This window comes from Tetranychus urticae, chromosome 1 (genome assembly GCF_039701765.1).
Source record: "Tetranychus urticae isolate SD_2017Ah chromosome 1, NJAU_TeUrti_SD_1.0, whole genome shotgun sequence".
NCBI lineage: Eukaryota > Metazoa > Arthropoda > Arachnida > Trombidiformes > Tetranychidae > Tetranychus > Tetranychus urticae.
The window spans coordinates 21621741-21641497 of NC_142958.1; the positions used below are offsets into that span (position 1 = coordinate 21621741).

At 32.8% G+C, this 19757-nt stretch overlaps 7 protein-coding genes across 8 annotated transcripts; 3 read left to right on the forward strand and 4 right to left on the reverse strand.

Annotated features, from left to right (window-relative positions):
- The first annotated feature begins 80 nt into the window (after positions 1-80).
- On the forward strand, positions 81-630 carry RpL37a (ribosomal protein L37a). Its single transcript, XM_015929510.3, has 3 exons — positions 81-124; positions 212-347; positions 441-630. Exons 1-3 carry the CDS (start codon positions 122-124, stop codon positions 584-586), a joined length of 285 nt encoding a protein of 94 aa, XP_015784996.1. The 5' UTR covers positions 81-121; the 3' UTR covers positions 587-630.
- Positions 622-2440, reverse strand: LOC107362436 (aminomethyltransferase, mitochondrial). The gene is made up of 2 exons (XM_015929508.3): positions 1561-2440; positions 622-1107 (listed from the first exon to the last, which is right to left on the reverse strand). Exons 1-2 carry the CDS (start codon positions 2369-2371, stop codon positions 659-661), a joined length of 1260 nt encoding a protein of 419 aa, XP_015784994.1. The 5' UTR covers positions 2372-2440; the 3' UTR covers positions 622-658.
- Positions 2251-4913, reverse strand: LOC107362431 (uncharacterized). Its single transcript, XM_015929503.3, has 3 exons — positions 4597-4913; positions 3298-4381; positions 2251-3219 (listed from the first exon to the last, which is right to left on the reverse strand). Exons 1-3 carry the CDS (start codon positions 4729-4731, stop codon positions 2672-2674), a joined length of 1767 nt encoding a protein of 588 aa, XP_015784989.1. The 5' UTR covers positions 4732-4913; the 3' UTR covers positions 2251-2671.
- A 402-nt stretch (positions 4914-5315) lies between these two features.
- LOC107362432 (5'-AMP-activated protein kinase catalytic subunit alpha-2) lies at positions 5316-8473 on the reverse strand. Its single transcript, XM_015929504.3, has 9 exons — positions 8102-8473; positions 7838-7979; positions 7130-7526; positions 7012-7060; positions 6756-6861; positions 6570-6675; positions 6180-6477; positions 6044-6114; positions 5316-5959 (listed from the first exon to the last, which is right to left on the reverse strand). The coding sequence occupies exons 1-9, from the start codon at positions 8202-8204 to the stop codon at positions 5678-5680; spliced, it is 1554 nt and encodes a 517-aa protein (XP_015784990.1). The 5' UTR covers positions 8205-8473; the 3' UTR covers positions 5316-5677.
- Positions 8474-9843: 1370 nt separating this feature from the next.
- LOC107362433 (5'-AMP-activated protein kinase catalytic subunit alpha-2) lies at positions 9844-13166 on the reverse strand. 2 transcript variants are annotated; one of them, XM_015929506.3, is made up of 10 exons: positions 13051-13166; positions 12802-12930; positions 12525-12666; positions 11705-12101; positions 11583-11631; positions 11328-11433; positions 11142-11247; positions 10765-11062; positions 10607-10677; positions 9844-10530 (listed from the first exon to the last, which is right to left on the reverse strand). In XM_015929506.3, exons 2-10 carry the CDS (start codon positions 12896-12898, stop codon positions 10249-10251), a joined length of 1548 nt encoding a protein of 515 aa, XP_015784992.1. In that variant the 5' UTR covers positions 12899-12930; positions 13051-13166; the 3' UTR covers positions 9844-10248. The 2 variants fall into 2 exon arrangements, with proteins under 2 accessions (XP_015784992.1, XP_025016671.1); XM_025160903.2 differs by having other exon boundaries at positions 11705-12132; positions 12802-13166.
- Positions 13167-14202: 1036 nt separating this feature from the next.
- On the forward strand, positions 14203-15640 carry LOC107362435 (uncharacterized UDP-glucosyltransferase YjiC-like). Its single transcript, NM_001323125.1, has 2 exons — positions 14203-14246; positions 14311-15640. Exons 1-2 carry the CDS (start codon positions 14203-14205, stop codon positions 15638-15640), a joined length of 1374 nt encoding a protein of 457 aa, NP_001310054.1.
- A 613-nt stretch (positions 15641-16253) lies between these two features.
- On the forward strand, positions 16254-19513 carry MED16 (mediator complex subunit 16). The gene is made up of 4 exons (XM_015929881.3): positions 16254-16481; positions 16559-16705; positions 16782-18534; positions 18603-19513. The coding sequence occupies exons 1-4, from the start codon at positions 16420-16422 to the stop codon at positions 19194-19196; spliced, it is 2556 nt and encodes an 851-aa protein (XP_015785367.1). The 5' UTR covers positions 16254-16419; the 3' UTR covers positions 19197-19513.
- The last annotated feature ends 244 nt before the right edge of the window (positions 19514-19757 follow it).

Sequence of the window (19757 nt, forward strand, 5' to 3'; positions counted from 1 at the left end):
CGCTGCAGAAATAGCTGGTATATGCAGCTTTCCGTTTCCTTTTTAAGTTTGGTTGTATTCTAGTTACTTATTGAGTGTTTAATTAATCTTTATCATAGTTTGAAAAAAATTTAATTTAATCATGGTAAGTTAATTAAATTGCTTTTCTTTTGGTGTTAGGCTTTTGGTTTTATTGAGTTAAATTATAATGTCTTGGTGTGTTTTATTTTAGACCAAAGGTACATCATCATTTGGTAAGCGGCGAAATAAGACCCACACTTTGTGCAGACGGTGTGGCCGATCTTCATATCACATTCAGAAATGTAAATGTGCATCCTGTGGTTACCCTGATAGAAGGATAAGAAAGTGTACGTATCAATGTGTTTTTTAATATCCACATGACCGCTGATAAATATAATCGATCAGTTCTCTAATCTATTGAAATATTCTTATTTTATCAGTTAACTGGTCTGTTAAGGCTATTCGTAGGAAGACCACTGGTACTGGACGATGCCGACACTTGAGAAGAGTCCACCGACGTTTCCGAAATGGCTTCCGTAGTGCTCCAATCAAAGCTCCTCAACAACAGACCGCTGCAACCAATTAATTTGTTTCAATAGCTACGATTTAATAAACGATAAATTAACCGGATTTCAAGTGTTTATTCTTTATTAATGTTTTATTCCATATAATATTGAGATGGTACAAAAGGCATTTTTGTCACCTCGAATTCATATTGTTTATTTCTTATCAAACATTTCACTGTTGATCCAAGCTTGCCTTTACCTGCCTTCAAATAACCCATCGCTATATTGGTATTCAAAGACGGCGATGGACAGCCACTTGTAACTTTGCCAATCTCGGCCCCAGTTTCTGAGTCTAGTATTTGAAAACCATGTCTTGCTGGTGGACCTTTATCAACACTTTTAAGGCCAACTCTCCTTCTAGTTGGCTTATCTTTCAGCTGTTTCATTATTATATCAGCTCCGGGAAAATCTCTTGTCTCTCTACGTGTTTTGCTTATAGTCCAAGCTAGTCCAGCTTCAATCGGTGTTGTAGCTTCATCAATGTCATTGCCATACAAACAAAGACCAGCTTCGAGTCTTAACGTATCTCTAGCCCCGAGTCCTGTAGTGTGATGAAAAACAAAAAGAAACGATTAAGTAATCACCTAAATTTCATTTTTGCTTAAATGTCTATTTCCAGAAATTAACTCTAAAAGAGCATTTCAAAATAGCAATACGAAAATCTATTATGCAATTTGCAATTCTGCGGGAAACAAGAGAAATCTTTATCAAATTATTGTTGCTGGTTAAATTTTGAATCTGAGTGGGTACTCTACTGTAGCTCTTTATTTACTAGATGATTTCCAGATCGTAGACGTTTGACAAAATCTGATCAAATGATTGCCTAGCAAATACAACGCTCTAAAGTAGATTATCTATACGATTATCGAACATTAAATCAATCTGATATTGTTATTATAATAACCAATTTCATACATTCATCTTCTCTTGAGTGATAAAATAAACTTGATAAAAGATGAATATCAGAATGAATATCTTATCACTTAAACTTTACCTGCCAACTTAATTGTTCCGTCAGAGGCATCAAGTAATGTCTCCACAATTATTTGAACCGATTCATTGGGGATACTTAATTCAAAACCATCTTCACCAGTATAACCACAACGAGTGATTCGGCATCCATCAATACCAGCAATTGAAGATACTTTTGAATACATAAAATAAAGCACTGACAGGTCAAAATCTACCTGAGACTGTAGACAGCTCATCGATGAAGGTCCTTGGAGAGCAATTAGAGAATAGCCGTCGTTGATAAATTCAAGGGAAACATCTTTACCCTGATTTCTAAGTTTGGCACAATGATCAACCATAAGTGAAATATCTTTTTCCATGCAACCAGCATTGGAAACAATATAAAGAAAATTTGAATCAGTGTTAGTAATGATTAAATCATCAATTATTCCCCCAGAGTGATTTGTAAACAATGACAAAGAACCCTGATTGGGTTTAAGATTTTTAACATCAGTAACAGTTAAATCATGGGCAAATTGGAATCTATCTTTTCCATAAACCCTGGTCTGTAACATATGTGACACATCGAATAAACTGGCTTTTGATCGGGTATGAAGATGAGAGTCATTGATTGACAAATCGGAATAAAGAACTGGCATTGAGTAACCAGCAAAAGGGACCATTTTACCACCATTTTTTATGTGAAATTGATTAAGTGGAGTAACTTTTAGAGTTGGCTTTTCATTATTTTCATTTATTTTTGAATTAACATTAAACGTAGTTGATATATTTAGACGACGGATAAAAAACGTTTCACAATTAACAAATAACTTTGAGGTTAAACCTGAAAACATAGTTGGTTTGGTGAAAGTACGATTTGATATCAAATGTTTAGAAATTTCGCTTCATAAATTAACTTGTTTGAAGGAAGAATTAAAAAGAAAAGAATCGAGGATAAAAAAAAATCTGATAAACGATTATCTTTAAATCATCACTTAAAATTGTTTCTTTGAATCATGTGATGTGAAGAGATGAAGAGAAGTGTTAGTTGCTATACAGCTGATAGTAGCATAGCGATGACTATCAAACACAGAGAAACCGTAAACAAGAGGAAAATGGTGAGAACGGAAAGTTGGAAAATATAGATGAATGGTTTAATCCAAGCAAATAACATCATCATCGTCGATCATATCATCATTAAAAGTTGATTGTTCGTCGTTGCTTCTGTCTCTGTCTGTTTCTGCTTCTAAATCGACAATTTTAATGCTATCTTCAGATTCTGATCTTGTTTTGGGATGATTGCTGAAGATTTCAATCTTTTCTTGATTGGAACTGACAACATTAGATGAATTAGAATTTTCAGATTGGGCATCTATGCATTCTTTTTCAGTGATTTCCTCTTTAGTAATGTCTTCGATTGGTTCGACTTTTGGTGCTTCATCAATTATTTTTTCTTCTTTGGTTTCAATGGATGGTAAAATCTCTGTTTCTGTTTCTGTTTCTGTTTTTGTTTCTGTTTCTTCACTTTTATTTTCGATATTAGAATTATTTGGTTCCTCTTTTGCTTGAGATTCTTCAATTTTAGCCTTTTTTGGCTGCTCATCTGAAGTAGAGTCACTACCAATGGGGCGTTTCTTTGTTTCAACCGATTCCGTTGATTCAGGAACTTGAGAATCTCCATTTTGAGTCTTGGCTGGCTCCTCTGTAGAGAGTTAAGAAAAATAAAATAAATGCATTAATAAACAGATAAACACTGAAGATTCAATAGTCTATATCTTACCTAAAATGACTGGGTCATCATCATCGTCTTCTTCCTCGGCATTATCAACAGCATCATCTGCCTCTTCATCCTCACTAATTTCTTCATCTTCTTCCAATGCGTCCATGGGATCTTCTTCTTCCTCTTCTTCACTTTGTGGCTCATCTCCACCAATGTCCGCATCTTCTACAAATTCTTTTTTAGCTTTCAACGTATCCATAATGTCACGAATTTTTGCTCGACTTGTTTCATCATTCGAGTCCAACTGTTTATTTAGTTCTTCATTTGCTAGATCTGCAAAGGTTTCCGGACGAAGATGTGAATCGTGTTCATAATCATTCATCATCTCTTGAAACTCTATCTCACGCCGTCTTTGAACTTCTCGGATTAAATCGTCTGCAATTTTTAAAGCTAGTTCTTCAATATTGGGAATGGTGAAGTTATTTTCCGTGCTAACATTTTTAATGATATCAATTATATCTTTGATATTGGGAGTTGAATTCATTGGGCGGGTGGGTACTCGTCCTTTATACTTCTTTTGCATGATAGCTCGATATTTACTCGATATTGCCTCATTAAGAGCAGGATATTCGGTACCTGAATATCTATACACCTTGTCAAGAATCCTGAATGAAGTTTTATTCATGCCTTGAAGAGTAAGTAGTTTAGTCGCGAAACGAGCAACTCTTTTCTCGTACTTTTCTTTTTTAGCATGAGCCGAATCTTCTTTATCCAAATCTTCTATCGACAGCTCTACCTGGTCCAAACGATCGATTTTCCTTAAATCTTTTTTGATCCGTGTTTGTAATTCTTTAATTTTTTTCATTAGCTTAACCTGCTCTTTCTTATCCTTACTTTTGAGGGTAGACAAATATTTATCTGCTCTTTTAAACTCTTCTTTAAAATCGTGTAGTAATAAATGCTTTGCAGAGAAATCTGTTTCGAGACGTATTGTCCAATCAAAATGAGATAGCATTTGGGCTAATACTTTATTTTTCCAAATGGGCGATGTGATATGTTTTTCTTTCAACCCGTTCAATTGATTAGCAATCTGCTCAGGTGAATTAGCCTCATCTGAAAGCTCAGTTTTACAAGTTTCCACAAACTTTAAAAAGAGATTGAAAAATAAAAGGTTAGATGATGAAATTATCAAGGTGTCATAAGAATATAAGATCAAGTCAAAAGTCAAATTGATAAGCAAAGTCAATTTAAGACCATTGTATGAGAGTTATAAAAGGTTAAACTTAAATTGACGAGCCGTACAAAGCTGTTTGCTTATTAATCATAACATAAAAAGATGAAAAATATTAATAAACCAACCTGATCGAAAGTAACTGCTCTAGCCTCAATTGTATTGGCGCCATTGGCTGTTGATGGTTCACTTCCATTTGTTTCAGGATTTTGAACATCTTGACCACTACTACTTGATGGTTCCAAAGGCTCTGTAGTTTCCATTATTAGAATTTGAACTTAAAAGTTTATAAATAATAAATGTTGAATACAAGAGAATCAATTAGAGAATAAATAATCCAATAGCTACCATTAATTAATCAACGAAAAGTGTTCACTATTATTTTAATTAAACACAGATCAAAAAGTCAAGCTAAAAACTGATTTAACATGAAGCAGTCTATACCGAGAATAATATAGACATTTGGTTACTTGGTTACCTCTTTTATGGGTTTTGACCGGTTTTTCAATGCATCACAGCTGATATAAATATTGTTATCAACTCCAGTTTTCTGATTCTCCTGCAACTAAAAAAAGTGTTGGTGCTTTTCATGGCGTTCTGGTTGATTGATAATGATGCTGAATGTAAATAATAATATTGATTTACTTTTTCAGCCCTGGAACTTGATATGAAAAAAATCACGAATTTATTTCCAGTAAAAGACAACATTTAAGTTAATTTAAGGTGGCGGCATCTATGGTGGAAGAAATTGTGAAACACAATACAATGGAAAACTGAACAAAATTAAGTTCGTTCTGTTGGTGCTTTAATTGTCAGACTGTGAAAAAAATGGTTTTTCAAAAGATCGTCATTTTTAATCAACACTTTATTGAATCTTCTGCATACAAAAGATAAGAGAAGGTAAATCAAATTTTGCTCGATTAATTCAGTGATTCAGAGAAGATTTAAATTAGCAAATTTAGATGGGTTATAATTTTCTTGATCATTTAGTATTAAAGTAATTAGCACATTTAGAATTGCTTTAAAACCGTTTAAAGATTATTTTGAGGTTACATAAACTGCACATATCAAAGTTATGTAAAAAGAAATAGAACTTTGAGCAAACTTTTATGTATATTGATTGGCATGTAACACATTAATTGATAATTTATGCACTTTTCGTTAGTCAGTAACAGATTTTTTTTGCAGCGAAATTAATATAGCGACATGCTAGCGAGCCAATTGTGTGATAAGTGAACCACACATTTCAAAGAAATCCATTACATGATGACATTGAGATTTTGTTGAGTAAGGATCGCTTGATGAGCTGCTGATGCTTTGCGCTTCAGCCTCTTTTATTTCTTCATCATCCAGACTAGGTAATGACTTGAAGTCAAGAAGGTAACTTTTATAATCGACTTGATAGAGCTGTAGAGCCATTTTAGTGTGACGACCAGATTGGGAATTCTTACGACGAGCGCGAACATTGAACGGGTTTACAATCTTCCATTCCTGTCGATAAATATTAGAGAATTAGTAATTTGTGATAAAGAAATTATTAGAAGTGATTAAAGTAAAGCTTTTTTAAATAATTACCATATCCAATGCTTTCATAGCTCGAAAAACTTCATTCATGATATCGTGAGGCCTACTTTGTGATCGAATACCTTAAGAGAGCAAAAATTCAGTTAGGAAAAAATTTGCTAAATCAAAAATGTTTGAAGTTGTATACCTAAATGCCATTTAGCTCTTTTCATAGGTGTTCCTTTGTGCTTTTCCAAGGTACTGGCACCCCCACTTAACAATCTTTGTCGGCCACTGCCACTTGATCCAAACCGACCTGGACTGTCATTCAATGTAGATGGTGGAGGAGGCGATGAAGCGACATAAAAATCTTTAATGTCTAATTTTGATGTTTCATCTTCTATTCTCTTATTATCAATAATAAGATTATATGCAATAGCCAATTGATCATGAGGATCTCCACTTAACAATGAACTATGAACTTCTTTATCGGTAACTCCAAATTTCTGTTAAAAAATTAAATGATAAGAACATTCATGTTTAGTTTTAGCTAATAAACATTTCTACGGTTTGATTGTTTGCTGTTTTTTATACTTACTTCACAGACTTCTTTAACAGCATCCATATCAATTATTGAAGCATCAGATTCACTTGCTGGAGGAAATAAGTAGGCCGGTAAATCTTTTTTGAACCAATCATGATTTCTACATTAGAAATTTTGCGAGATAATTATTGATTGTTAGATATGCTTCGTATTAATATAAATTTAAAGTTTAAAATTTACTTTATATCCTCCATTGTCGCTCTTTTCATAGGGTCAACTTGTAACATATGAACCAACAGATCGACTGCTGATTTGTTTAAATAATCTGGAATCGGAAATATGCCAGCTAATGAAAAGAAGTAGAAAAATTATATTAGTATTAATATCATCATCTTACACATTTAAGGTTAAGGTTCGTGAAAACTCAAATTGAATGTTGATGCAAGTTTGCATGCACATTCATTGGATGAGAATTATAAAGCATACATTCATTTACATTTAATTTTGCGGAAAAGAGATGGAACATGTTCGTCATCAAAAGGTAACTGAAAAAAATAAGAAAGTAATTTGTATTAGTTATCTATTATTATCATCATTATAGCATTTGTACATACAGTTCCACATAGAAGAGCATAAAGGATAACCCCAGCACTCCAAATGTCTACTTCTGGTCCAGCATATAATTTACCAGATATAACTTCTGGTGCAGCATAATTTGGTGAACCACAACTTGTGCGCAAAAATTCACCATCCATCATCATATTAGATAAACCAAAATCAGCTATTTTAACACATTGATTTATGTCGAGTAACAAATTTTCTGGTTTTAAATCACGATGAACAACCATATGACGATGACAATAATCAACACCAGAAATAATTTGTTGAAAAAATCGACGAGCTTCAGATTCCTTCAGTTTTCCATGCTTAACAATGTATTCAAATAATTCACCACCAGCAACATATTCCATCACCATAAAAATATCTGTTGGAGTACTAATCACTTGGTATCTATGCAAACAAAAACAATTCAGATTATTAATTTTTTAGACATTGGTCAATCTTATTATTACAAGATATAATACTAGATATACTTGTGTAAAATAATACTGTAGATCAAAGGCTTGAGTTTGGAGAGGTTTACCAATAAGCTTCAAGTATTTAAACTATAATATAAATTTTAAGATATGCAAGCAATACAATCATTGTTTATCATTGCCGTCTCGCACGTTTAACATGGACTTCGACAAAAATTAACAAGATCTCTTAAGCTATCAGTTCGAATTGTAAACAAGTAAATGGTAAGAATGAAATCTAATTACAGTTTTATGATGTGAGGATGGTGAAATAGTTTAAGATTTTGAATCTCTCGCCTTATTTTACCAACAACATCGAGATTTTTGATCTTTTCTCGGTTCAAAATCTTAACAGCAACTTTGTGTCCAGTTAACTGATGAGTGGCAGCTGTGTTGTGACATAACAAAATATGGGCAGCAGAATGTATGAAAAGAAATTATATCAATTAGCGATTTGAATTGTGTAATTTTTTAATCAAATAATGCTCTAAATAATGCTCAACAACTTACTTTTAACTTTACCAAAAGTACCAGTACCAAGAGTTTCACCCAAAATATAGTGGCCAATCTTAATTAAAGGTTGTTGGGTTTGGATTGATCTATCCGTAGACATTTTCAGCAACAAATTGTTGAGACACAAATTGACCAAATAATATGTAAAAGGTTAGAAAATAATCACGAGAAAGCAATACAAAACACAATATATACACTTTGTAGGAAATCGCTTGATGCACTGGAAGAACACTGATAAATTCAAAGGAAAGTTGAAAATGTAAAAATACTACATTATTAGAGTTGAAATTAAATGCAGGACATTTTATTAAATTAACTGTAAAACGAGCACAATAAATCTGGTTTTAAGACTCAAGCCATAAAAACAGAGAAATATTTTTAAACCTCATAAAATTAGGTAAACAAACAGACTAGAGTTTCGCGTAATATTTTTTTCTGAGTAAAAGTATCGATACATTACTTTTTGATGATACTCGATACTCATTGCACAAATTTATGCTACAATTGTATTTTATTAAATACTCGATACCTTACTCTATGATACCGATTCTTTATAAAGATACATTTTTTTAATATCGTGAAAAAGACACAACAACAAAAAATTCACATAGAGAGAGATATTTAGTCACATGATGAGGAAACATGAAAACAAGTAATCGTTAATGGTTGGCTGATTATTGAAATTTATTGAGTAAAAAATTGCTTTTATCATGTTAATCAACTAACTTAAGCTCCTATTTACTTAATATAGCCATCTTAAACCATTTTTTGCTCAGTTAAATAGTTAAGCGCATTAAACACGAAGGAAATTGAAAACAACAGTTAGTCAACAAAAAGCAACCTTGATTGCGTTGTTTGTAACCTTCGACAATTTGTTCTCTCTTATTATTGTTTGTTTTTAATATTCAATAAAATGATGAGTTTATCAGAATTAGTAACTATTTTGCTTCATCATTGAACAAGAGATTATTCAACTTAATTGTTCCTGTGTTCTGTGTGTTTAGTCCATTGGGGACCAGCTTTTTTCCACCACATCCACCACTTTTTTCCATCACTTTTTTCGACCACTTTTTTCGACCACTTTTTTCGACCACTTTAAAAGTGGCTTTTTTCCACCACATTTTTCCACCACTTTCATCCACCACTTTTTTTACCGTCTTTTCACCCTATTGTCCACCATATTGTCCACCACCCAATTTAACACATCCACCAAATCAACCAAATCAAACATCATCACTTTTTAAAGAGACTTTTCTCAACAAAATTTTCCACCAAATTGTCCACCACTTTCATCCACCACTTTAGAGTGGCTTTTTTCCACCACATTTTCAAACAATTTTTTATAAGATTATCACCACCCAAATCATACCGAATTTTTGACCACTTTTGGGATATGATGGCGATTAATAGTGGATGTGTTAGATGGTGTAAAAGTGGTCAACAATTTGGACAATTTGGGTGGAGGGTAATCTTATAAAAAATTGTTTGAAAAAGTGGTGGAAAAAAGCTGGTCCCGTCCATTGCGATTAAGGTGTTTTGAAGTCAAAGGTAAACATTTCAATGTCGCCGCTTCATGATACAACATTACTTCAATTAATAATTTTTCGTTTATTGAATTTTCAACATAATAATAACAGCTTTCTTCATATTTATAATAGTGTGAGTGATACAGGTTATTGAATATTCATAAGTACATATAAATGCAGTTATCAGAGTAAAATTAAGTGAAAAATAAAACATTTCATGACATTCGAGTTTTTATTGATGAGGAAAACATCTTTACTAGATCAACAGGCAATATGATGATAAAATCATAGTCGGAAAATTAGGAAAATAAAATGAATAAAATATAATGGAATTGATAGTCAGATAAGATCATTAACAGGTACAGAAGTTGTGAAATGAAATGTTAAAAAGTCAATTTGGGATGAATTTACTGAGATTCAGTGTGAATTTGAAATGAGATTTGTAATGAGATAAACTAAAAGGGTGAAAATGAGATCGTATTGCACTCTACCCATATTTATCCGTCGAAATGAACTTCTAATGATCAATCTTTTAAGATTTACAAATTTAGCTGAAATTTTGTTGTATATATGCTATTCAATCTCAATTAAAATCTCTAAGATGAATAAAGAGCTACTTTAACGCGCCAACTGTGTGATTAGTGAAGCACACATTTCAAAGAAATCCATTACATGATGAAATTGAGATTTTGATGAGTATGGATCGTTTGATGAAACATTAGCACTGCTTCCTTCACCTTCCTTGATCTCTGCATCATCTTGACTAGGTAATGACTTGAAATCAAGAAGGTAACTTTTATAGTCAACTTGGTAAAGCTGTAAAGCTATTTTAATATAACGACCAGATTGTTGATTTTTACGACGAGCACGAACACTAAAGGGAGTAACAATTTTCCATTCCTAGATTAAAATGAAAAGATAGTGAGAATGATTTCAGTTTATTTTGGTTTGTAATCAATTATGTCACAATGCTTACCATATCAAGTGATTTCATTGCTCGGAAAACTTCATTCATGATATCATGAGGTTTACTTTGTGAACGAATTCCTAAGAAAATGAGAGCAAAAATTAAAAATGAAAATCTTGATCGATAATTTTGGAATTGACAATGCCATTGAGTTGGGTGACTCTAACCTAAATGCCATTTAGCTCTTTTCATTGGTGTTCCTTTGTGTTTTTCCAAACTGCTGGAACCTCCGCTTAATAATCGTACACGACCACTTCCACTCGATCCTAAACGACCTGGACTATCGTTGATGGCGTATGGTGGAGGAGGTGAAGAAGCGACATAAAAATCTTTAATGTCTAATTTTGATGTTTCATCTTCGATTCTCTTATTATCAATAATAAGATTATATGCGATAGCCAATTGATCATGAGGATCTCCACTTAACAATGAACTATGGACTTCTTTATCGGTAACTCCAAATTTCTGTTTAAATATTAAATAATAAGAATAGGTTAATTAACGTTTCTACAGTTTGATTGCCTACTATTTTCTTTATACTTACCTCACAGACTTCTTTAACAGCATCCATATCAATAATTGAAGCATCAGATTCACTTGCTGGAGGAAATAAGTAGGCCGGTAAATCTCTTTTAAACCAATCATGGTTCCTACATGAGAAATTTTGCGAGATAATTATTGATTGTTAGATATACTTCATATTAATATAAATTTAAAATTTAAAATTTACTTTATATCCTCCATTGTCGCTCTTTTCATGGGGTCAACTTGTAACATATGAACCAACAGATCAACTGCTGATTTGTTTAAATAATCTGGAATCGGAAATATGCCAGCTAATGAAAAGAAGTAGAAAAATTATATTAGTATAAATATCATCATCTTACACATTTAAGGTTAAGGTTCGTGAAAACTCAAATTGAATGTCGATGCGAGTTTGCATGCACATTCATTGGATGAGAGCATAAAGCATACATTCATTTACATTTAATTTTGCGGAAAAGAGATGGAACATGTTCGTCATCAAAAGGTAACTGCAAAAAAATAAAAAGAAAGTAATTTAAATTAGTTATCCATTATTATCTTCATTATAGCATTTGTACATACAGTTCCACATAGAAGAGCATAAAGGATAACCCCAGCACTCCAAATGTCTACTTCTGGTCCAGCATATAATTTACCAGATATAACTTCTGGTGCAGCATAATTTGGTGAACCACAACTTGTGCGTAAAAATTCACCATCCATCATCATATTAGATAAACCAAAATCAGCTATTTTAACACATTGATTTATGTCAAGTAACAAATTTTCCGGTTTCAAATCACGATGAACAACCATATGACGATGACAATAATCAACACCAGAAATAATTTGTTGAAAAAATCGACGAGCTTCAGATTCCTTCAATTTCCCATGCTTTACAATATATTCAAACAATTCACCACCAGCAACATATTCCATTACCATGAAAATATCTGTTGGAGTACTAATCACTTGGTATCTAAATTTTATTCATTGAAAAAGATCATTGACTTTGATTAAGAGTATAAAATATACTTTTTTAATTAGATATAAGATATTTATGGTGTTAGTAGTTGGCTACGAAATTATATCAACGGTTAACTTTCAGATTGCATATCAGTTCATCAAAAATCCAACTCTAGTGCTCAGTTACAGCAATCCCTCGATTTTTTGCCAAAACAGATTGCTTAACTCAGCTTTACTTTTTGGATTTAGAATTTTAATTTTTTTTAGATTTGACCTTTTATAATAAATTTTACATCAATTTATGATTGAGTAACCATTAACTATTGAATGGATATGTTATAGCTATCAGCTATAGCAACTCCGTTCGCGAACATATCGAGAGATTACTGTAGATCTTGATCTGATTATCGAGAGATTAAATTTAAATTCGACTTACAATTTGATAATGTGAGGGTGGCGAAATAATTTAAGATTTTGAATCTCTCGCCGTATTTTACCAACAACATCGAGATTTTTGATCTTTTCTCGGTTCAAAATTTTAACAGCAACTTTATGCCCAGTCAATTGATGCTTGGCAGCTGTAATTAAATATAAAAAAGTGAAACATTACTCAATGTCGAAATGACATAATTGTATGTGATAGCATGAAAATATTGAAGGGCAAATGTAAAATATATTTGTCATGGTTCATGATGATCAAAAATGACACTTACTTTTAACTTTGCCGAAGGTTCCAACACCGAGAGTTTCTCCCAAAGTGTAATGGCCAATTTTGATTAAAGGCGTTTGTCCTAAACGGTCCAAGGACATTTTTATACAATGTATACAGTCAAGAGGTCAATCTATAATGTAATGTACACAGGTGAAGAAACAATAATGAGGTTGCAGAAAATAAAAAAAAGCTAAATGTCAAGCACTTTCTAAATCACCAATAACATTGTAAATAGAGTAGGTAAAATTACATGACAGTGGACAATTTAATTTGGTGAGATCCTTGTTGCAAATGTATTAGATTGGATGGTTTTTGTGGCAACAGAAATACATAAGAATCAATGTTGAATCACCAGCAAACAGACAATAAAAAAACCTAAATTCATTCAAAGTAAGCAAATATATATAAACATCTTTCTTGCTCCTTCACCATTGTAACATCAAAGGTAAACAAACAATAAATTCACTTGTTAAAAGTCACATGATTTGATGATGAAGATGAAAATGACGACGACGTTTAAACGTTTTCTTTCTTCGAGTTTGAGTAATGAAACAGAATGATGACAAATTAATTCAAAGCTGGATGATATCAACTACACAAGAGCAATCAACAGCAAAAAATAACAGTCTCCTGCACACATGAAATAGTCAACCTTCAACCTTGAGCAAGGTTTTCTAGTAGATGATTCGAGTTCAAGCCAATACGTATGCTATTCAGTTGATTATCCAATAAACTGATTGTTTATTATAAAATGAAATGCATGTTGAAACATAAATTCAAGATTCAACAATTCAACTGTAGAGATAAATGATAAAAAAATCGAGAAATAGCAAGCTGAGCTGACAAGAATCCTTCCATGGTAAAAACTCACAATAACTGCATTGTTCTCAATGATTCCAGATGAATAGGACTTGAAATGCTGAAAAGCACCACTGAGCTACAAAAATGATTCATTGAAAATTCCTATTCTTTATCATGATTGTCAGATGAATTGCATTTTGATTTAATTCGTTTGAAAATTTAAATATTTATTCACTGTCAATGGTTAAATTAGGCGCGTATTTGTCTATTCAATGGTCCCTCAAAAGGACAAAGTTCAATAATTTTAAACTAACTGTTTTTAACTGTTATTTGGCTAAAATTGTTTAGATCAAAAATTAATTATTTCGATTGAATCTGGCGCTTGTTGATCTTTTCATGCGCGTTTAATTCATTTCTTGTAAGACTTTAAATACGGTTTTCCCTCTCAAATACTTCTGCTTATATTTTAACTTGTCTTACTGTTAAAGTGAATCATCAACCAACGAAATACCTTATTTTACATTTGATCTTTCATCGATTCCCATTCTCATCTTTCGAGTTTTATTCAGTGTTAATTGTCTCTCGTGTTTAATTTGAAACCATGCCAAAAAAAAAATATAGTTTTCTTTTGACCGCCATGAATGCGTAAGTTGTTCAATTAAACTTTATTGTGATATAATGATAATTTTATCTTAATGTGCCTATTAAGAGCTGGTCCAGTTAATGCAGTTTTGGGATTCGGTGAATTATTAAAGCGACATGGACATGAAGTTACTTTCGCACATCGGAGCACGTTCAGGAGAGCTGCTGAATCACGTGGGTTCTTGTTCTTACCATTGAGTCAGGGACTTTTAGGGGACGATCAGACTATGTTAAATGCGATGGATACCAATGCCGACACTTTCCGAATAGATCCTCTGGAACGTTATAGAAATGTTACTCAACAGGATAAAGAAAGATTAGCGGCTCTCGAGGCGCAATATCGTAATCTTGAACAGTGCCTTTTTGGAATTGTTGCGGCTCACCAAACTCAATTTGATGCATTTGTCCACGATTTTTGTGACCTTACAAGAGCCTTATTTGCAACAAGACATCCTGTCATATCTTTATTGTCAGCAAATCCTCTTTGTTTATACGAAAATGGTCCACCTATATCATTTGGTTTCTCCACAACAAGCGATCCAAATGTTTGGGCAGAGGCAAAACGACTTTTTATTGAAGCCCATGAACTTAACATTGCTAGGACAAATACAATGTTGTCAGAATTTAATAGACCGGCAGTGTTCGATCCTCTGCGTCTTGTCCTTCCCGTCAAAACAATTGGCTTCTATCATTATCCAGCTCAATTAGATTACGAAGAATACTCTCCTAAAGAAGGAGGCTGGCACCGAATTGATTGCTTCATTAGATCAGTTGAGCCAGAGGGAATAAGCTTACCACTAACCTTTTTCGATAAACCTGGAAAATTAATCTATTTTTCGCTTGGGTCAATAGCGTCAAGTCATTTGGATTTAATGCAACAGATAATTGATATCTTAGCCAAAGCCCCTCATAAATTTATCATTTCGAAAGGTATTAGAGGAGATGATCTTAAATTGTATGATAATATGTGGGGTCAAAATCATCTTGATCAAATACAAGTTCTTGATTTGGTTGATTTAGTTATAATACATGGTGGTAATAATAGTTTAATGGAGACTCTTTATTATGCTAAACCGTTCATTGTGATTCCTTATTTTTTCGACCAATACGATAATGCACAAAGAGTCGTTGACAGGAATGTTGGTTATCGCATAAATATCTGGGAGATCAACGAGGAGCGTCTTCTAAATTGCATTGAATTAGCATTAAATGATGTAGAAAAGCACAATCGAATTAGAGAAATCTCTCAAAGCATGAGAAATTCCGATAGTGGTACGCAAGCTGTTAGAATGATCGAGACAATAATCGAGGAAGCAAAAGCTTCAAGATCGTCTTCAAGATCAGGCTCAATACCAAGCTCAAGACCAGGCTCAAGACCGGGCTCAAGTATGACATAGCGAAAAGGAAAAAGACTGATACACTTACCTTCATCCAGAATTCCCGATCTCTCTAGTGTTGGCCGATCAAGCAATTTAAGTTGAATCAATTTTATAATCTCAACAATTTTTGTATAGACTGATTTTCAAAGTGGCGAAACAGCTACAATTTTTAAATATGTGAATATTGTTCAATAATTAAAAGAAAACCAAATATTTCTAATTTTTCAGCTTAAATTTATGTTTCACCATCATTTATTATCCACTTAAAACCATATTATGTGCGACTAAAGTAACCTAAAAGGTTAAATTACATCTTCAAAATTTTTAAATCAAAATGTTTAAATATTTTGGCAAAAGAGTATTTGAAGTTGGCGGCAATTTCCTTAAATCGTTTATCAAAATTGCATTGAGCTCTTAAGTCTTCCAATAATTAAATGTTCAATGAGAGTTCAGCCTTGAATTATCCGAAACGGACATTATTGAGCGAATTAGATTAACAGAGGTAAATTAGTTAAATTATAAATTGAAAAACAAATTCAATTTTTTTACATCAATTCGATTTGACCGGGTTTTTGATCGATTGAATATTGAGTATTCGATTATCAATTAAATCGATTCTAATGTTGATCATTGATCAAGCCAACATTCCGTTTTGAAAATTTTTTTTAAAGTCTTCAATTTAAAAGAATAAATCTACTGAATTAAACATTGCTTTGATTGTATCTTATTTTCAATTGATTAGTATTTATATTTGACAATGTTTATAAGGTGAAATATCCTGCGACTGATATTCACATATGGAGCTTGTTTATTCAGTAACCTGTGCTAGTTCATCTTCTTCAAAGCGGCTAAATGATTGGTAAGATACCATTTCTATTAAGTTATCACTTTTCACAGCATTTATTTTCTTATTAATTTGTTTTTTATTTACAACAGGCTTGTTGATCGAAGATGTGTCAGTTCATTATCAAACAAAAATATTCTGGCATTTACAAGTTTCTCGGATTTAACTGATAGTGAGCCTAAATATTTATCAACCCATGTTTATGTTATTGATTTAAACTTACCACATGAGCCAAACTTGTAAGTCAACATTTATTCAATCATCTTAAATTATGGTTAAATGAACTCGCTTATTAATAATATTTCCTATTTACAGGGTAACAAAGCATGATGAAGATGTGACAATCTTGGAATGGGATAGTAGTGGAACCCGGCTTCTTATTGGAGATGCTTTTGGTAAAATTGAGATTTGGTCGATCAAAGATTTTCTTATAAACGACTGGTATCTTGTTAATTCATTCACTGCCTTCGGAGGTGAAAAGACTTTATCAGCTGTATGGTTTCACAATGGTATAAAGTCTATCATTGTCACGGACAAAAAAGATTCTTCTCATTCATATAGTGAAAAATTCATCAACGCTAAGTTTAATGCATCTGTGAGACAGTTTGGAGGTAAACCGGCCAATGGTTTCGTCGCTATTTCTGCTAGCGGACTTATTTGGTGTGCAGTCTATCTATCAGATAATTCAATTGTTACTGGAACTAAAATTTTAGGAAATTTCCGATCCAAATTAAAAATAGTCGACATTTGTTACACTCGAAATGGAGAATTTCTTATGATCACATCGAACGGATCAGTTGATTCTTCCATTAACTGCTACCGGGTCTCAATCAATTTGTCTTACTCCAATTTAGGATCAGATAAGACTAAATGTACTATAACAAGTCAACCATTTTCAAGTTTTTATCTCAACTGTTCAAACGATATTGTACAAGCCAATGGATATTCTTATGTGAACCATATAAAATTTATTCTGAAAGAAGCTGCCGATGCCGTGATTGTTGGTACTTCTGGGTCTTTAGGGTCAACAGTTGAACTATGGGTATTACGTGATAAACCCGTACAACTACATAAGATGTATCAGCAAATTAAGAACAGTAATGGCGGCAGTGAATTCAATAACCAATCTCCAAAGACAACAGTTTGGCAATATTCATGCAGTGTCAATTACTATCAACCTATTGTGGCCATCACCACTCCTCGAGTCTCATTATATGATGTTAATCCACCTCTTTCGTATATCATGGTGTCTTACAGAGATAATACAGTTAATTGCTATATTCGTGAAAATTTAAAACGTATCTTTGCTATTGGTGTCAACTCTATTTCTCTTCAAAACAATCCCTCCAACAAATTCGGTATGGTCAACGTAAAATCTAACTCAAATCCAATAATCTCCAATATCGTCGATATGCAATTTTCATGGAGTGGCACCGCTTTAGCTCTCCTTGACACGAACTCTCAACTATTCGTTTACAGAATACCCCCGGTTACTGATCCGAAAGCAAGTTTTAATCCTGTATTTTTACAAACAATGCTTGAATACTGCCTTGTTAGTGGTAATGATTGGTGGGATATTCTTATATGTCTTCGTCCAACCATCATTGATTCTCTCTGTGATATGTTAACTGAAGGTTTTATGCAAAGACAAACTCATGCACTCCAACAAAAGTACTATAATCGTTTTTTAGCCATTAAAGCATCACTTTATCGTTGTCTCAACCAAGGTAACAGTGGTACCTCTGGACAAAACAAATCTGGCGATTGTTACACACTATTTATGCTCAACTCCATTTCTCACCTATTGAAATCTCTTTTACGGCCCAGTGTTAATGCTGATAAGGAAGGGCCAGCTGAGATGCTCAGTAATCTAATTCAAACCAAAGGAAATGATCCTATCTATTTCAATGTTGACAAACTTCTTCTTTGTCTTGAACATAAAGACTTTTACGTTGAAACAGTTATTCTACAATCATTACAACAATTGAATCAGTGGATTGGAGATTTAGCTTTGTTCTTACTTGCCTCACTCCCACAACAGTTTCACAATAATTATCGTTTTCCTGGGGTAAGTTTTTAGCAAACATTTTTAATCTAATCGTTTCTTTATTAACTCTTTTCTTCTTCTATTTACAGGGAGGTTTAATTTACGATGTTAAATCTTTAAACACTTTACGAGAGCTTTTAGTAATAATTAGAATTTGGGGTTTGATCAATGAAAGCTGTCTTCCTAACTTTGTCATTTTATCAAAAGATGTAGATGTGATTGGTCAAATATTTAAATTGCTTAGTCGCATGGTGGCTACTATGGGAAATGAACCCGATGAAAGTTTTCTGGATGAATGCTGTTCACTTCCTAACCAAGTCCTTATAACACAAATGGATTTAACACTTAAAGCTAGAGGAGTTACCAGTCCAGCAATGTTCATAAATCCGTCACCGTTACAGTTCCAATATTTTGCTGAAGCATCTTTCCTTAAATATCATATCAAAACTCACAGTGTGGATGGAGCCGTCGATAATTATAAATGTACCAAAATGGATACTGTTCGTCACATTGCTCTTGGAGCTAAAGATAGCATCAATGGAAACATCAGGATGTGCACTCGATGCTCGGCAATTTCCCTCATTCAATCACAAAATAAATCACCATCTACTCGTACATGGGACATGAGATGGTGTTCAAATTGTATTTGCGGAGGTCATTGGAAAGTTGACAATGAGTACTGATTTTTCTTCAACAAGAAAATTTGTATATTATATGCAAAAAAATCTGATCACAGAGTGTGTCAAGTTAATAGTAGAGAATGAAATCTTTACCCTTTGTCTACAAAAAATTAGTTACAAAGCTGCTACTGATTTCAAATTTCTAAGTCCTTCCCTTTATCAGGAACTTTTTTGCTGTCATCTTCTTAAGTCATAACCAATGTAAAACCGATCAACCATTTCATGTACTCCATTGTAAATAATACATTTGTATAACATTATATTTATAAATTTCCAGTAAATCCAAAAATAAATATTACATAGTAATAACAATTGAAAAATGAATTATTTAATTGTCAATTTAAAAACTCGTTTTAAATAAATTCAAATCTAAAAAATCAAATTACCGTAAAATCAGTGGAATGATTTGTTGACTGTTTTGGCTCCAAGCCATTTTTAAAGGCAAACAATCACAATTTAGGAAGAGGATATTTAATTGTTTTAATAAAAGTCAGAAATACGTCGGAAGTCTAAAATTCAGATAATCAATGGAATCATGAACCCTTAAACTTGACAGTGTTTAGT

What these genes read in the sequence shown, in the direction of transcription:
- RpL37a (XM_015929510.3), top strand. An exon ending in TGATAGAAGGATAAGAAAGT is followed by an intron (nt 348 to 440) that starts GTACGTATCAAT and finishes TTATTTTATCAG; the next exon opens with TTAACTGGTCTGTTAAGGCT.
- LOC107362436 (XM_015929508.3), bottom strand. Translation starts at nt 2,371, where the DNA reads ATGTTTTCAGGTTTAACCTCAAAGTTATTTGTTAATTGTGAAACGTTT. An exon ending in CGGAACAATTAAGTTGGCAG is followed by an intron (nt 1,108 to 1,560) that starts GTAAAGTTTAAG and finishes ATCACACTACAG; the next exon opens with GACTCGGGGCTAGAGATACG.
- LOC107362431 (XM_015929503.3), bottom strand. Translation starts at nt 4,731, where the DNA reads ATGGAAACTACAGAGCCTTTGGAACCATCAAGTAGTAGTGGTCAAGAT. An exon ending in GAGCAGTTACTTTCGATCAG is followed by an intron (nt 4,382 to 4,596) that starts GTTGGTTTATTA and finishes CTCTTTTTAAAG; the next exon opens with TTTGTGGAAACTTGTAAAAC. An exon ending in TGATGACCCAGTCATTTTAG is followed by an intron (nt 3,220 to 3,297) that starts GTAAGATATAGA and finishes AACTCTCTACAG; the next exon opens with AGGAGCCAGCCAAGACTCAA.
- LOC107362432 (XM_015929504.3), bottom strand. Translation starts at nt 8,204, where the DNA reads ATGTCTACGGATAGATCAATCCAAACCCAACAACCTTTAATTAAGATT. An exon ending in AAGAGCTAAATGGCATTTAG is followed by an intron (nt 6,115 to 6,179) that starts GTATACAACTTC and finishes TGCTCTCTTAAG; the next exon opens with GTATTCGATCACAAAGTAGG. An exon ending in CTATGAAAGCATTGGATATG is followed by an intron (nt 5,960 to 6,043) that starts GTAATTATTTAA and finishes ATTTATCGACAG; the next exon opens with GAATGGAAGATTGTAAACCC.
- LOC107362433 (XM_015929506.3), bottom strand. Translation starts at nt 12,898, where the DNA reads ATGTCCTTGGACCGTTTAGGACAAACGCCTTTAATCAAAATTGGCCAT. An exon ending in AAGAGCTAAATGGCATTTAG is followed by an intron (nt 10,678 to 10,764) that starts GTTAGAGTCACC and finishes TCATTTTCTTAG; the next exon opens with GAATTCGTTCACAAAGTAAA. An exon ending in CAATGAAATCACTTGATATG is followed by an intron (nt 10,531 to 10,606) that starts GTAAGCATTGTG and finishes ATTTTAATCTAG; the next exon opens with GAATGGAAAATTGTTACTCC.
- LOC107362435 (NM_001323125.1), top strand. Translation starts at nt 14,203, where the DNA reads ATGCCAAAAAAAAAATATAGTTTTCTTTTGACCGCCATGAATGC. An exon ending in CTTTTGACCGCCATGAATGC is followed by an intron (nt 14,247 to 14,310) that starts GTAAGTTGTTCA and finishes GTGCCTATTAAG; the next exon opens with AGCTGGTCCAGTTAATGCAG.
- MED16 (XM_015929881.3), top strand. Translation starts at nt 16,420, where the DNA reads ATGGAGCTTGTTTATTCAGTAACCTGTGCTAGTTCATCTTCTTCAAAG. An exon ending in TCAAAGCGGCTAAATGATTG is followed by an intron (nt 16,482 to 16,558) that starts GTAAGATACCAT and finishes TATTTACAACAG; the next exon opens with GCTTGTTGATCGAAGATGTG. An exon ending in TTACCACATGAGCCAAACTT is followed by an intron (nt 16,706 to 16,781) that starts GTAAGTCAACAT and finishes TCCTATTTACAG; the next exon opens with GGTAACAAAGCATGATGAAG.